At 38.8% G+C, this 17,655-nt stretch overlaps 2 protein-coding genes across 2 annotated transcripts; both read left to right on the top strand.

Annotated features, from left to right (window-relative positions):
- Positions 1–874: 874 nt before the first annotated feature.
- Positions 875–4,183, top strand: PKNH_1340700 (cysteine protease ATG4, putative; the record flags this gene model as incomplete). The annotated part of the gene is made up of 3 exons (XM_002260789.1): positions 875–3,736; positions 3,899–3,998; positions 4,140–4,183. The coding sequence occupies 3 exons, from the start codon at positions 875–877 to the stop codon at positions 4,181–4,183; spliced, it is 3,006 nt and encodes a 1,001-aa protein (XP_002260825.1).
- A 1,516-nt stretch (positions 4,184–5,699) lies between these two features.
- Positions 5,700–16,899, top strand: PKNH_1340600 (rap guanine nucleotide exchange factor, putative; the record flags this gene model as incomplete). Its single annotated transcript, XM_039113566.1, has 2 exons — positions 5,700–7,118; positions 8,188–16,899. The coding sequence occupies 2 exons, from the start codon at positions 5,700–5,702 to the stop codon at positions 16,897–16,899; spliced, it is 10,131 nt and encodes a 3,376-aa protein (XP_038969942.1).
- Between the last annotated feature and the right edge of the window lie 756 nt (positions 16,900–17,655).

Genomic DNA, 17,655 nt, shown 5'->3' with positions numbered 1-17,655 from the left:
CATGGTGGACACTACTTTTTTCTTTTTTTTTTTGTTACGTTCTAAATTTTTCTTTTCCTTCTTTTTTTTTTTTTTTTGCCTGGGTCCCTTTCTGATGGTCCCTAAATTTCCCACGAATGTTAACGAATTAGCAGCACGCCGAAGGGGGGGTTCATCTCCACCGCCATTGTGCCCGCCGCACACTGCTGCGGTACTTAGGCACAAACGTGTAAAAAGAAAAACTTACAAAATGTTTCATCGTACCTGGGGTTATACAATGTGTAAATATGCTTTCAGCTGAATCGATTTTAATTTTGATATAAATCTATTAAAAAAAAGAAAAAATGTGAGTCCCCCTTCCTTGAGTAATACATAACTTCCGCGATCGCCAATGGGAAGTGTGTTTTGATCATTTGCGACAAGGGAAAATGGAAAATGGTAAAGCGTGCACAATGTTCTGCGCACGGGCGAAATACAAGGGTAATAATACTATGAAGACTGATCTCTGTGACCCACAAAAGAGCCAACAAAAAAAAAAAAATGTAGCCACATATTTGTAAAATTGGCCCCGCGAAATTGTACGCCTGCGTGATTATGCATTTTAACTGTCTACTCTGTTTCCTCCATAGGAGGAGAAGCATAAAATGATAATTCCTAGCAACGCGTTCTCCTTTTCATTCCCTGCTCGTCATTTTTGTCATCATTTTCCCAGTTTCTCCCCTTTCCTCTTCCTTCCGGGATGTCCCAGTTCTGCGCCTGCCTGTTCGCCTTCGCTTGTGTACAAAAAGGGCAACGTGCTGAAGCGGTGAAGTTGTCTGTCCAGCACGGATGACACTATGCAGTGTTCTTCGTTTTCCACTTTCCCAACCTTCCTTCTGCCGCACGTTACGATAAAATGGGAAAAAAAGCAAGTTCGCCGCAACAAGGTGAAAATGGCATTCCCGAAAATTCGTCCCAAAGGTGCTGCAGTCACGATAGACATATAAATCCCAGCGAAGTGGCATCAAAAGAAGTAGGTGAAAACACCAAGAACAGTAGCAATAAGAACAACGAAGCACATATCCTTTTTAAGAAGAAAAGAAGTCATAGAAGATGCAAAAATAACGCAACTAGGGCGATAAAGAAGGATACGGAAGAGGCCCATCCACACCCGAGCACATCGAAATATAAACTAGTAAATTACTTTAACAACATCAAGTACAATTTGTCCCTTAGGAGATATTTTAAGATGCTTGTCACGGTTTCCATTTTTAACTACCTACCTCTGAATTTGCGCAACTTGTCAAACACGGCCTACATGTGCGGTAAACGTTTTAACCTTAAAGATGTGGAATCGTTTAAGCTTTTTTTAATTTTGTGCAAATCGAAGGTGCTCTTCACGTACAGATCGAATTTCCGCTTAAAGATTAGCGATAGAAATTGCTTCTCCAGTGGGAGCTCCTCCAGTGGAAGTTTCCCCAGCCGCAGTAGTGTCGAGATGGCCCCCCCGAACTGTAACAAAGAATCAATGACCGGTAGCACAGACAGCGCAGGGGCACATTCCAACAATCTTAGCGAAAAGGCAGAGCAAGCGACGGAAGGCGAAAAAGGAAAAGACGACCAAATGAGGGAGAAAAAAAAGACCAACAGGAGGATGAAGAGGAGGAGAAAGTACTACAAAGAAAAAGTCATAAATTTCACAAACCTCCCTGAACATTTTTTCAAAAAAATATACTTGGACGAAATGGAATATTTCTACATGAATTTTGACAGTCATTCCATGTCAATTCGTAGATCCCATTTCAACAGAGACGATTACAAATACACGAATGGTAATCTATTTGATGAGAAAAACGATTTATTCGGAATGGCTTCGGAGGACGAAAATAATAGGGGCACCTCTTTCGATAGTACAAACGATAGCAACAAAACTGTTCTGTACTTAGAAAACTATGGAAGTAATTCCGATGTTAATAGAACAAATGGGGGGAAAGGAAGTACAGATTCCCTCATCTTTGATGAAGAAGCGGATAACCATAACAACAGCGGAATATCCACCATAAATGGCACCCTCCCTGTAGTTAATCAGCCGGAGTGTAAATGCCCCTGTGCACACAATCATTCGTTAAATGGCTCATCGGATGAGGACTCCAAAATTGTAGCAAGGAACGAAGCAGCCGTGAGGTATGATAAGGTTAGCAAGAAAATGAACGAAAAGAAACAAGGCAAAAAATTGAAAATTTTCCATTCGGACAGGGAGAACATTCCCCTTGTGCAAACCCAAGATAGTAAAAATAAATGTGGGAATTTTACAAATAGGAGGAGAACCAAACATACAAAGGGAGACGACACAATATCGATATACATGAGCGATACCGGGTGGGGATGTATGATACGGGTTGTCCAAATGGTGCTAGCGAACATACTCATCAAGTACAAAGTCTCCAAAAAATATGCCTTCTTTCACAATATGAGTGATTACGCATTTTATAGAAATTGTCTAAAAAAAATGTCAAATGAGCAACACGTGAGGGGTGGGAAGGGACCCATTAGTAGCGAAGGTGAGGGAAATATAAATACCTGCAACGTAAGTTACCATGTTGAGAAGATAGCTGGACGAAATTGCTACAATGAACAGATGAAAGAGGCCGATTATTTTATAACGGATGGAAAATCAGACGCACCATACTTTTATGATAACAACTCCACGATGAGCACTTGTAGTAATTTCCCCCCTACAAAGAAGTTCCAAATTTGTGAATGCAAAAAAGTAGAGATTGTTAATGACACAGAGGTAAAATCCGTAGGGTTATGCACCTCCTTATGCGCCTCCGAATGGATGAGTAATGCCTCCCCAAGAAGAGAACAAAACATATATCGCTATTTTAAGAATTACGAAATGTTCCTAAGCAGTGGGGGAGAAAAGGCACCTCGCATGAACATTGACAATGCGGACAAAGTTGAAGCCGACTCATCGCAACCCCCACACATGAGTGCCGTTCGACACATGAACGTGAACAACTCGCTCGCATACTCTGTACTGTTACAGTTCAGAGACATGGAAATCGCCAAGTACTCCATTCAGAACATCATTTACGAAACCATGAAGTATAAAAATGTTAGCCAAAAAAACATGGAGCATTTTGTGTATGAGTGGCTTGGACCCACCAGCAGCGCAGTTGTCATATCCAACCTCATTAACAGAAAGAAGGTTCGTTTTGTGAGAAAAAGAAAAAATAAAATTTCGATAAATCGTGCAGGCCGCTTAACAAGAGGTGATCACGTCTGTGGAAAAAGTGAGACCATTCTGGAGAGAGAGATTGACTCTGCCGATCAAGTCATCAACAAGAAGGAATACTTTTTTGTAAAGCGAAAAAAAAGGCATGCTTTTTTCTCAGTCGCCTTTGACACGGGCGTAATTTACAATAATCAAGTGTTAAAATTTTTTCAAATTAAGGAGAAAATACTAGTCATTATATGGGTTTGTCTAAAACTAGGGACTGATTCTTTTAACATAGTGAAATATAAACAGTCTGTACTCTCCTGTTTCGGCCTAAAGCAGTTTCAAGGTATAAGTAGTGGCAATGCACATACCAGTGCTCACTACTTTTATGCTGCAAATGAGAACGGCCTGTTTTATCTTGACCCTCATATAAAATGCCAAAAGGCCTTCACAGACTTAAATGAAAATTACGATACAGAATTTTTCACACAGAAGATAAAGTTTCTCCCCTGGGAGTATTTGAATTCGTCCTTGTCGATGATATTCGTTGTGGAAGTAATCCTATGAGTGAATTTTACTCATGCGCCCTACATGTCTGAATACACGCGGAATAGAAATGAAAGAGATTTTCTATAACAACCAAGCCAACAGGAGTTATTAAGAAGTATATCTACTACATAATTTTTTCTTTCTTTTCCCCCCTTTTTCTGAGCGCAGTGTAAGGACGACTATTTCAATTTAACAAAAAATTTGAAACTTATTGATCCAAGCATATTTGAAGTTTACGATGAGGAGCCACAGTACACCTTCAGGAGTGGTAATTCTTCAGATAATAGGCTATGGGAGGGTTCACTCGGTGAATCACGGCACATGTATATACATATATATACATACGTATGTATATGTATATATCGGTATGTTCTTCATATAACCCTCTCATTGCAATTCCCTTCCACAGAATTAAATTACGATACGGACGATTCGGGACTGGTTCTTTTGTGATACTTCTTTATTCTCTATTCATAAATTTGAAGTCACACTCGTGCGCCCTCAACTCACTGGAAGAGTGTGCAATTTCAATTAGTTTGCTTAACATGGGGATGATTAATGAGTACAGAAAAGACAACAACATAAAAGAAGCAACACTGTTCTTTCGAAAGGGTAACCCCTTTTTTTTTAAGTTCCTCCACATACGGTTGATTATTTTTTTTGTAAATTTGTTTAACCCTTTGGGGATCCTATTTTAGCAGCAATTTTTTTTCTTTTTTTCTTTTTTTTCTTCTTTTTTTCTTCTTCCACCCTACGGGTAACATTAACATAAATTATATTAATTTGTGACATGGCGCAGTTTCACTCCATATTGAACTTCCTTTGCCAATTTCATCACAATTAATATTTTTCCCTTTTGTCCAAATTTCCTCATAAAGTGATGCTTCTAATGGTTTTTCCAAGCGCTTCTGTGGATGCATAGGGTTTCACAGAATTTATTCCTCAGTGGCAAGCTTCTTTGTGCAGTTTTGGCAACCCGTTCTCCCTGGAAAGCGTTTAGTCACCTTCCGAGAAGTAGTATATTTGTGAGCGCGAAAATAAATCGTTCATTTTTTGAGGGTTACAATGGGAACTTATAGTAGGTGGGGAGGAACTTCCTCCTTGGCAGTGAAACGAAACACGAGGACGTTGACTCACTCGCTCGGCCGGCTCACGTCATCCATTTTGTCAGAATTTATCGCAGACAATTTGGCGCTAACCATTTTGCCCCAGTTGATCATTTCTGCGTGCGCGCATATTCGGCGGCAATGCATTTAACGGAGGGGTACACCCCTCCTCTCAGAGTCAACGTTTTTTTTTTCTTTTTTTCTATAGACATGCACAGTGACACGAAGGGGGAAATTGAACGGACGAATGGACAATCTTTTTTTTTTTTTATTCATCCGAAGGGTACACGTACACTGTCAAAATTTGTACGTACATTATGTTATTGTGGTTTAATTTGGTCCGCTTTTTCTTTTTTTTTTTTTTTCCCCTTTTAAACATTATAAACATCTGATCAGTGTAAATGCTATAAACGCCGTGAACACGTCAAATGTACCAAGGAATTTGTTAACATTACTGACGATGCTCACTCAGTCTTCTTTTAAAAAAAAAAATTAATGTTTCACGAGTGTGGCAGAATTTATGCTGACTTGTGTAATTTTCCCAAAAGTGTAATTTTACACATTTCATTTTTTTCCTGCAAAATTGTTCTACAAGAAAATTTTTTTTTAAATGCGCCCAGGGGGGAACTGATTCGAAATGTAAGCAAGGTGTGAGGAAAAAAAAAAAAAAAAAAAAAATCGTGTGTATTCTAACTGAACAGAAAAGACCACTTTATAGAGGACGTCCTCATGATGTACGAACGGAAGTGCGCATATCGGAGTAGCCAGGGTTGGCAGAACAAAGCTTAGCAAGCAAACCGAAACGTTTTCCCAATCTGGAAATAGACTCATACAGCACAACTTTGCGCAGTGTATAATCCCATATGAGGAAGGAAAATATGGATGACCTGGAATCGAGAGCAATAGAAAACATCCACGATTACCTGAAGGAATGTCTGGACAGAAACAACTGCAAGGTTGATCTGGCGGGGGCACGAGAAGATATAAATGACGTCTCTCTGATACACAGCTCGTTAAAAAAGTATGTCGTGCGACTAGTCAACATAAATAATTTCATCAAGCAAGAAAATTACTTTTTGAAAAAAAAAAATGAGCAACTAATTAAAAAATGCAACGAAAGGGATGCTTTCGATTTTTACAAAAATGAAAAAGGGACTCGCAGGGTGCATAGAACTCATGAGCCGATCCAGACGCACGGGACGCATGCCATGTGCATGAATGAAATGCACAAACTGAGTGACGAAAACGAGTTTATAAAATACAAATATGAACAAATGCTTCGGGAAAACCTCTCCCTGAATGAAAATAACGCACAAATGAACAACACCCTGCTAAACATGCACAAACATGAACCACACACAAATGGGGAAAACAGAAAGGTGAAAATAGAAAATGCATTTCTAAGTCAAAGCCCCAATCAACTATGGCCACATCAAGATGAAGGACGAAACATCTTGGGGAGGAGAAATGAAATAGACGGGAACACACAACCATCTCAGGTAAACTACATGACGTTTGAACAAAAAATAAATAAAATTCTCAAGTGTACAAGAATTCTGGAAGATATTTTATCCATGCTTAATAAAAATTTTAAATATGATGAACCACTTATGTTCCAAAAGAAGATGAATCTGATGGAAGTGGAAAAAGCAGAATTAATAATGCAGAATGATTTTTTAAAAGAAAAAATTTTACAAATAGAAACCTTCATTTTGAATGATCCTTTTTTAGTGGAAAAGTTTAACTTCTTCTACGATTCCGCTTCCTTCAATTTAGATCCTTCGATAAGGGATAACCTCGAGTTGTACAAAAATAATAGTACAAAAATGATGTTCCATAAATTACGCCGCTCGCAAAGTACAAATGCAGATCTGAAACAACAGTTATCAAGTGAAAAGAAGAAATCTCTTATTTACCGAACGTACATGTATGACATGAGGGAAAAATTAAAGGATCACCTAAGTGAACTGCTCAAATTGAACAAAGACCAAAATATGAACTACTATAATTTGCATCAATGCAATGATTCGATCCACCATTTTAGTGAAAACGGGAGTTCAGTCCCGTGGAAAATGTTCTATGATCATAGAAATAATCAGGAAGAAGACGAACTTTCAAGGAGGGAACACCCAGAATATTACAACTATCTGTCTGATTTGAGTACACCAAATTTTTATCGCTTGTTTAAAATTAATAGCTCCAAAATTGACCATAATGAGAAAAGATTGACCCAATCGTGGAACCGGATTAGGGAGCTGAACCAGGACGCCCGTTGCTTCCAGGTATGCTCACATGTATGAACGTTAGAATTCGTATGGCATATTCAGTATTCATTAGCAAAATGGAGGGGGGGGGGGGGGCTAAACGGTAGAGCAATTGCTATCATCGCTGTTTTATCGCTTGGTGAGCCCTCCTTAAATATTTGCGCTTCTACATTATTTACATAAAAAGGGTACTTGGACTATTCGTTTTTCGCCCATCTCCAAGTGGTGCCCAAAAGTGTTCATATGTGTTACACCTCTACTTGCGTTTTCATTGCATGTGGGGCCACTGCAATATTTCCACATGTATGCACCTCATCCTGCCATTCTTACACATAATTGGGACGATTTTCCCTCACCCCTGTTTGTATTCACCGAAAAAGTTACACTCACATTTTCGTTTTTTTTTGAGACCTTTTTTTCTTTTTTTTTTTTTCACACAAAATATGATGCTGATCTAACACTAATGGGGGTGTCATTTGTCTTAATTTTTCAAATCGATGTGGTCAATTCTGAAAGAAAAAAAAAAAAAAAGGTGCCCTTCTCTGTGTATGTTAAAATGTTGCATAATTGCTTATGAAGATTAAAGTGTCCGTATTTATGTGTTTCTCCGGATAAAAATAAATTTATGCATGCATAAGTCGGCTCTTCTGCATAGGAGCAAATAGCCCACGTGAGTGGCTCAACTGAGGAGAGGAGTATTTCCATAAAATGCCTTCTGATGAGGAGTATCATGCATGCGCGTACTTATCTAATAGCATACATGTTGCACATTTCGTATTTTCTATTGTGCCTTTTTTTTCCTTTTTTTTTTTCTTTTTTCGGCTCCTTTAGGGGAGAAGTGTGTTTTGCAACTGATCTACCCTCCTTCGAAGCGTCACAATTTTGGTGAATATCCCAGTGTGTGTTCGTAGATTGTCAGTTGCACTTGTCTACGCAGTTACGTATTGGAGGAATATCAACGCTCCCCGTGAAATGCCACTTTTTTATTCTTGATATTACGAGACAGTCTTTCCCCCGCCTCAAACTTTAAAACGTGAACACTATACATTTAATACAAATTCCTCCCCTTTTTTTTTTTTTTAATTAGAAGAGGAGATTTGAACAGATTTGCAGACAATACGAAGACGATGCCATTCTGGCCGAGCTAGAAAATGACATGCAAAATGAAGTATACTACTTTAGAATAAAAAAATTAATAAGCATGAGGAAGAAGGAATTGGATGGAATGCTACAATCGGGAAGACGCCAACTGGCTAGCCAAAAACGAAAGGACAGCAGCAAATTGAGGAATGAAATGTACTTAAATCGTATGGAATACAAGGAGGCACTGCGTAAATGGTTAAGAAGTAAGGAAAAGACATTACACACAAGTGACAATCATAGGAACACCCACCTCAAGGATGACCTCCCCAGTGGGAACAGAAATATTGACCAATTGAACCTCTACATTAAGCGAAAAATCAGTTATCAGTTCGTAAAATACAAACACATCTACGAGTATTTCGTACAAAATAAAGGTGTTTGTAAAAAACAGATAAGCAAAGAAAAATTCATTAATTTTTTTAACAAGCATATTCTGCATTTGCAAAATTGTGACACTGCACAGTGCAGTTATAGGGGGACTCCTGGCGATGGAGAAAGGAGGATCATTAAATCATGCCAGAAGGGGAAAGTCTCCCATAACGATGAATCCAACAAAAAAAGGGGAAGTGCTTATGTGGAGGAGGACAATACTCAGTATCATGACGTTACACTAGAGGATCATGGAAGGAGGGGTAGTCACCATTCTGAGGAGAGCACCCTGAGGAGTTATCGCCCCCGTGTGGAGCCGATCGAAGCCGCAGGAAGGAAGAAGGGAGATGCTAAAAGGGAAAAACAGAGGGAAGCCAAAGGAAGAAAACAGCGGGAAATAAAAGCAGTGGAGGAGAAGCAAAGGAAAATAGAAGCAGAAATGGTGAGACAGAGAAAAATGGAAAAAGAAAAGCAAAGAAAAATGGAAAAAGAAAAGCACAGAAAAATGGAGAAAAAGAAGCAAAGAAAAATGGAGAAAAGAAAGCAGAGGGAAATGGAGAAAGATAAACAAAGGGAAGAAGAACGAGCGAGCAATGTGGACAGAGATCCACCCCACACTGAGAAACAAGCGGGCGAGGAGGAGAACCATGACAAGAGCAACATCCATATCGAACCCAGTAGTGATAATAGCCAAGAGGAAAAAATGGGAAGAGAAAATTTAAAAAAAAATGACCAAATGTCAGAAAAATTCTACATGCCTGAAGAGCATCCCAGGAGACATGACTCCTCCCTAGAGGCGTTAATAAATACTATTAAAAATATAAATAAAAATAAAATACAGGAAAATATGACCAGTAAAAGTATAGAAGATTTGTTTACTTCTACCAATTCGATGGATGAAAGGGATCAAAGCAGTCTTATCGAGGAGTCCCCTCAAAAGGAGAGAAGAGCATCGAATTTTAGTAAAAAGGATAGCAGCCAACGTATAGTAGAGTCCATGAAATCGAGTAAGTCATTGGATGTAGAACCAATCGAAGGGGAAATAAACAAAGGTGAAGGAGGAGCAAGTGATCTTGAAGAATTTAGTTTCGACCACGTCAAATCAGATACTTCCAACTCAGTTGATGAGGAAGACGAGAAGAAGAGCCAATTTTCTAATTTATCAATTGAACCGGAGAAGGAGGATCACATCGGGGGAGAAGATAATCCAGAAAGGGTTGTCAATCGGGGTGAATGGGAAAATCACGTAGGTGCCACGGCGCAGGTTCCAGCAAGACTAAGCGTTAAGCAGAAGACTATCGTTGGCGGATCGGTCCCCCTAGACGAAATTAAGAGAGTAAACACCATGAGGGGTGTAGGCGTGTCAGAATTAATACACCCGGAGGAGGATGCGCAAAAGGAGGAATTCGAAAGTGGACCGGGAAAAGATAGCCATGAAGGGGAGCTACGAAAGGATGATGTTTTAGATGAACCTAATAGAGACTCCGACCAAAATGAACTTCCCCCAAATGTTGATCAGAGTGAAATCCCTCCAAACGTTGATCAGGGTGCGTCTCCCCCAGACGAAGAAATCATGCACAGTATCCGAGCAACGGACAAGAGAGAGAAACCACCCCCTAAACCCTTCTACAATGAGAACTTTCTCGAATCCGGTAGCGAATACTCTGAACATGATCTCTTCGACAACAGCAAATATGCTAATGTAAAAATTCAGGCGTTCAGACAAATGCTTCATCTGCACGATAAGAACGTATACACCTTTTTCATGAATCTAATTGTGCATAGCAAGATTAACCTAGTGAGAGATTACAAAAATAAGGTTTTCAACGCGAAGGTAATGGCAGGAGATATATTAGAGTACCTTTTAAAAAACTACTTCGAAGCGGATAAGTCTAGTGTCAAGGGGGAAGTGAGAAAAGAAGGTTCACACATGCAAGGACACCTAACCGAAGTGGAATTAAAACACATTAACGAGTACATATGCAACAACAGCAATAGCTCTTCTCTAAAAACACTATATCATAAGATTCTCTTTCTGAATAATGAAAATTACGAAAGTTTCAAAAATCGTCTGTTGGAAGGTGGAGTGATAAACCTAATTAACCTTTTCCAGGATGAAGACATTAGCAACTTTGACAAAATATTCGACGTTTCTTTTGTTAACTTCTGTGATATTGTGGGAATATCGAAGGATACATGCACATACCATTTTAACCGTATGGACAAAAACTACAAAGGGAAGAGATACATTTATTTGAGGCACATATTTCGTTATCTGGAGGTGGAAAGAGACATGAAAGAGGAGTTACACAAATACAACTTCATTTCCATGCAGAAAAAAAATTTAATTTATATTCATATTAGCGAATCTTTTGATAACGTAAATGAGTTTTTCAAATCTGTGGAGAAAAAAAATAAGTTGTACATCAGTGTGAACGAGTTTATTTATTTCTTTTCCGAAAATGAGAAAATGAGGGTGCACTCTTACACCCAGGAGGATGTGATCTCGTTGTATTACTCTATCCTCTTTTATGTGTACTACACGAATAAAAACAAGGTATTACAGACGTTAGAATTTTGTGGGGAGAAGAAGGGGGGAGAAGAAAATGACCCTCAGAAGACGGGTCCAACTGGGCAAAATGATAATAACAGGAAAGAGTCACCGGGGGCAAACACCTCTGTTGGTACAAATCCACTTGTTAAGGAAAATGCAGAAAACAGATTAATCCCGGATGATGGATACAATTATGTTAATCAAAATTTGTCCCAGTACAAGGAGTATTTTTCCCTGGACGATTTTAATTTTGCCATCGAGCTGAAGGATCTTTACTTTTACTTCGAGGGGTCTGAATGCCCCTTTTCTAAAATAAAAAGGAGGATTGTGGAGATTTACGGATCAGTGAAAAAGGGATTGATAATCAACCACGAGACATGCAATAACGAGAGGGATACAGATGACACGAGTAGCACCCAGAGCGATAAAGACGAGAAATCAGACCTCGATTCGGACCTGCAGCTTGATTCCTTCCAATTGTTCATGCGAAACAGGTACAGGTACAAGCACTGCGACCGGGTTTTTTTCCACGAACGAGAGGCAAAGAAGGGGAAACAGGAAAAATCAGCCAAGGTGGGAAAAGTAACGAAATTGGATGGAGAAGACAAAGCTGACTCACTACAGGAGGAAGGAACAGTTCCCCCAATAAGCAAAAAAACCTTCATGTGCCTGATGTACAACATAGGGATACATGTGAACCACTGCTTAACCCTGTGGAAGAGCTTCGCCCCCTTTCTGGAGTATGAAAAGTTGGACTACAAAATATTTTGCGGATTTTTAAACGGGAAAATAACCATAGAGAGTCACGAAACGGAAGAAGGCATCAAAGGAATTAAAAACAAACTAATAAACACCAAGGAAGAGAAGGAAGTGGACCCCATGTGCAACTACAAGAACAGACTCGGGGGAACTATCTGCCCTTGCTTACTAAGCAACTTAAACGAAAAGGATTCAACACAGCCGCTGACGATTGACGAAATAGAGGTTCTGGTACAAGTGTTGAATCATGTCACCCCGTTTAATTTTTTGGACAAAAATGAAAAAAAAAATTTCATACAAAATTTAAAAAAAGAATGTTTTAAAAAGGGCTACGATTTTATCTCCCTAATGGGGAGAGATGTAAAAATTGGAGAAAAAGAGGAAATATCCAAAGGGGAAGCAACGGGCAATTTCTACCAAAACAACACCATCTTTATCCTGTTGAATGGAATTTTAAGACACACCACAAAGGCTAACTCCTTCATAAACAGCATCAACGTGATTGACAGGGTCAACATGCACTCCTACACGGCACACACAAATGTAGCCTTGATTGAGGTAAATAAGGAGCTATACACGAAGGACTTCATAAATCTAGTGGAACAGAAAAGAGAAGTTTCGGAAGAATTTATGACGATTATCAATGATATACCAATTTTAAAAAATTTCCCAGATGCCATAAAAAATAGCCTATCCATGAATGTTCAAAAATGTAAATATAAAAAAAAAAAAGTTATCATAAGACAACATGATGATCCTACTCACTTTTACATACTGAAAGAAGGGGAAATACATTTTTACTGTAATGGTGTGATGAGCACCCCTGTGAAGGTCATTTCTAGATGCTCATTTTTTGGGGAAGTATCTCTCATATTTAATACTCTGAGAACGTGTGACGCGGTGGTGGAGTCGGATGTAGCTCACTGCTATTGTATTTCGAAGGAGTATTTTCTTTCCCTCTTGAATAAAGAAATTGTGAAAGAATTCGTGGAATATTTCCGAACCCATTACACGGAGGGTATTCAGCACATCATTAAGAATTACTCAAGTGGAAACATAGGAGCGGAAGGAACTCCTTTTGAGGAAGACAACAATGGAGGGAATCACCCCAAAGGAGCAAACATCCTGCAGAAGGTACCCTCGGATGGAGGGGAAATTCCAATTGATATCAAAAAATCAAGTTCGAGGATATACACAAAGCAGCTCTCCACAATTGGTACCCTAAGTAGAAAGTTCTCCTCAGTAGCCTTGTCAGCAGACAACATCACGCTGGACGTGGAATACATCAACCAAAGCAACATCGGCTCATTCTACAGTGACTTGGATAAAATTCTGCTGAAATTTTTCAACACAGAACAGAAATATTTTGTGGAAGAAATGGAATCCCACTTGATGAAAGTTAAGGTATTAAAAGATGTACTAAACAAAATGAAGGATAAAAAAGCATTTCTTAAGCATCTGAAATGGGAAAAATGTCCTAAGGGGAAACACATAATATTGGAAGGAGATTTCTTCGACAAATTTTACTTTGTTAAAGAAGGAGAAATATCCGTACAACAATTTAATCAGTACAAAAATGTGTATGAGGAAATATCCACCGTGAAGAAGAATCAATACTTTGGTCATCAGTTAATTATGGATAGGACAAAGTCTTCTTTCATTGCGGTGGCTTCCGTGGATACAGAACTGTACACGTTAGAGGCATCCTTGTATGAGCAATTCCTTGCCCCCTTTATCGACACGCTGAATAAAAAAAGTGATATTAACCACACGGATGAGCTAACAGAGAGTATAAACAACCGCGTGATGATGATGAAGAAGGACGACGAATTTGTAATAAAAGTAATAAGAATCCTAAAGAAGGTAAGTGTAGTTCAGAAGTTAAATGACGACCAGATGTACAATGGTGCCAAACATTTCAATTTTAAATTCTTCAGAAAAGGAGCAGTCATAATAAGGAATAACGACCACCCTGACCATTTTTACATAATCAAAAAGGGAATTGTTTCCGTTAAAGTGGACGACAAAGAGGTGGAAGATGTTGTTAATCAAATGAACAATGTACACAGTACGGATAACCAACAGGAGGACCGATCTACACTTACAAATGGAAGGAAAAAATCAGTGTACTTGTACAAGTATGACTACTTTGGAGAATTATCTATTATAAATAATCAGCTAAGAACTGCCACCTGTGAAGCTCACACAAATTGCTACCTACTAGCCATTGACAAGCTTTCCTTTATTGAACACTTTGGAATAATATTTAATGAACTGTTGCAGGAAGCAGACATAAGATACACGAAAAATTACACCCTACCGCCGTGGCTCAAGTCCATGTATGGTAATGGTGAGATTAATGAAGAATTTCACTCTGTGTCGATGAAGATCCCCGAACTGGGGAGCTCCCTCAGTAGCATTTCGGATGATAGCAACGAGATGTTCAGTTTCGAGAAGGAGATAAATGCCAAGCTAAAGAGGGAGAAGCGCAACAAGAGGAAAGGACGGGGAAAGCTAAAAGACCATAACGCATATAATGCAAATGACGAAAACAACGCAGATGATGCAAAGAACGAAGACATGGATGATGACCCCCTTGCGGAAAGTGAAAACGATGTTGAACACGCCACATCCCAAAACCTCTCCACCAAGCGCAGCCTAAGCATTGTGAACAACGAAGACAAGATTAAAAAAATTAAGGAAGAGAAGAGGCAAAAAATGGAAGAAATTAAGCAGAAAGAATTGAAAGTCTTCGAACGGATAAAGCAGAAGGAAGAGAGAAAAATCAAAGCCTTGATGAAGAAAAAGGGAATATTAATCCCCGGAAATGTCGCAAAGAAAGAAATAATCCTTGCTCAACCTAGCAGCAATACGAGGGGTGATCAGGAAGAGGGAGGCGCATCGGAGAAAGAGGATGAGACAAAAATGATAAGCGTAAACCCTGAATCAAAAGAGAAGGAAAAACAGAACCAAACGAAAGATAATAAGGAAGCAAACTCCATTCAACATAAATCATCGAGCATTTTAAAAAAAAAAATGAGTCCAGCTAACTCTTCCGAACTGAAGATAGACAAAATGGTGAAGAAGCTCCTGGGGGTTATCTGCTCAGAATACAATTCCATTTTTCATTTTTACGAATGTATAGACAAGTTCAACACTGGATATATAAAATACAACGACTTTGTAAATTTTATCATGTCCCAACATTTGGAGGAGTTATTCGAAGGCAGAGACAATATGGAAAGTTTGTTCAAGTACCTCTGTGATGAAAAGAGCATCTTAACATTAACACAGTTTTACATAAGTATGTACAAAGATAAGCAAATCGACATGTACTCACTAAACTTACGTCTGTGCGAAGTTTATGGAAGCAGTTTGTTAGCGTTTAAGAAGATAGTTCCTCAGTTCAACACACAGGATGATAGTCTTTGTAGCTTTTCCAACTTTGAATTAGTGTGTGATAGCGTAGGAATCAGCAAAAGTAATATAAAAAATATATGGGATGAGATTAACATAATGAATGAGGAGCAGATTCCCCTAGAAATTGTATTTAGCATTCTGAATGGAGAAGTTTCCGTGGAACAAGCCTACATAACTTACAATGAGAAAAAGTCGCTACTAAATCAGGTGGTTCACTTTTTCCAAGGCAATGAAGAAGACATAACAAAAATGAGTACCCAAGTTTTGGAAACAACTTTTAAAATAAATTACGAAGAACCAATAATAATCAATAAATGTCATCATAAATCCTGTTCTAAGGAATGTCAAGAGTTGGTAAAATTGTTGCAGTCTGATATACATTTTAAATACTTAACAATGGACCAGAGAATATTCTTTTCCACATTAATGAATCGGAAGGTTATGAATTCGGGAGATGTGCTAACCAACCAAGGGGATTATGATGCGCCTATTATATTCCTCTACCAAGGGACTGCCAACATAATTAGCCAGAACATTTTTGGAATTGAAACTGTCATTAGAGAGATTGAAAATTATGAGCTCTATGGCTGTTATGAAGCTATTGAAGGAACACCGGCAGATTATCAAGTAAAAATAACCTCCGATAATTCTGTCGTCTGGATCCTAGACAGATCATCCTATAGAGATAACTTAAAAGACATGCTAGAAGAAAGAAAACAAAACTGCTTACATATTTTTGCCTTACTTAAAAATGTACCTATTTTGAGATACTTCCCAGAGGAAACACTCCACAATCTTTCCTACGCAATGAAGGTTGAACATTATCAGCCTAACCATACAATCATAAAGGAGAACACACATGATGATAAGTTTTACATCATATGTAAAGGTCTAGCAACTGTTGAAAAAAATTCCGAAATTAATAAGAACAGACTTATTCTGTCGACCCTTCGAAGAGCAGATTACTTTGGAGAAATGGCCCTAATAAAAAATATCAGACGAACTGCGAATGTCGTTTTAGACACGCAAACAATTTTGTTATCTCTTGTTGATGTTGAATTCCATAGATTGTTAACTCCCTACTTTGATCAATTTTTAAACAGAGCTAAAGCGAACTATAAGAAATTACACCTGAACATTGAACTCGTCCCCGCGGAAATTGCGAAAATTAGCAGCAACCCCAATATTGGGAATGTTTCCTTAGGGAGAGGCGCAAAGAAAAAGGTAACCATACAAGGATTTGACGAGGGGGACAGTCCGGTGGAAGATCCATGGGGTAAGAAAAAGGGCGAAGTCAGCTTCGTACAATCTGCCGAGGAAACACCACCACTGGACGGGGAAGCAACACAGCGAAGCAGGGACAATCAAGAGGGGGATAGAAAAAAGGGAGATCACAACAAGCACAGTGGCAAGGCTAAAGATAAGGGGATGAGTAGAACTAAGAAGGGGAAAGAGCACCGTTTGCAGAGGAGGCATGAAGAAGGGGCAGAGGGTACTGAAAAGAAGAGAGAGAGAAAAAAAAAAATGCACACACATGAGGAAGTTCCAAGATGAGGCAAGATGAATTTGTGAAGAGGGCAATCCTCTCCTCCGTTTTGCATGAACCTATGGCATAGAGTTCGATGGAGAATCAACACAATGAGTATCCCTTTGCATATCCATATAAATATCCAATTGAAGCATGAATATAGTGCTGTCGTTCATGCTTCCGTTTTAATGCAGCTTTTGAAAAGTGTAGCTATGTATTAGCTGAAAAAAAAGGAATACCTCGTTATGCTGGCACATTAGAGGATGGAGGAGAGACAGGCCCGTGGGATGGTAAATAGGTGTCTCCCTATTTTTCTGCTTCGTTACATCCACAAGTGTATATAAACAGACATATGTACCTTTGCATGTCAGACTTTGCACCGTGGGTAACCATGCAGCGATCATGGCAGAACGAACAATGCGCTTTTAAATTGGCAGTAAAACTCCGTTCTTTTTTTTTTTTTTGTCCTTTTTGCGTAAGCCCCTTTTAAAGGAATGGCATATTTTGCACAATTTTTTCGTTTCACTCTTGAACTGCACATTTTGTGTGAATTTTTTTCAGAACACGTGTGGAAAATTTTTAAAAGTTTTTAATCAAGTCTGCACTGCGGCTGGGGAGTAGCTTCCCTCTCATCAACGCAAAAAAAGGGGTCATATGGTAAAATGTAGGCACTCGAGGAGTGAGCAGCCGAGTGTAGGTTAAATCTGATATTTTTTTTACTTATTCTATTTCTAATAGATAATGAGTAATATCTTACCTCTTTTGGCAAAATGGCTGTGTAA

Source organism: Plasmodium knowlesi (assembly GCF_000006355.2).
Source record: "Plasmodium knowlesi strain H genome assembly, chromosome: 13".
In the NCBI taxonomy this organism is placed as follows: Eukaryota; Apicomplexa; class Aconoidasida; order Haemosporida; family Plasmodiidae; genus Plasmodium; species Plasmodium knowlesi.
Note: the sequence above shows the minus strand (reverse complement) of the source record. Positions and strands in the feature narration are given on the sequence as shown.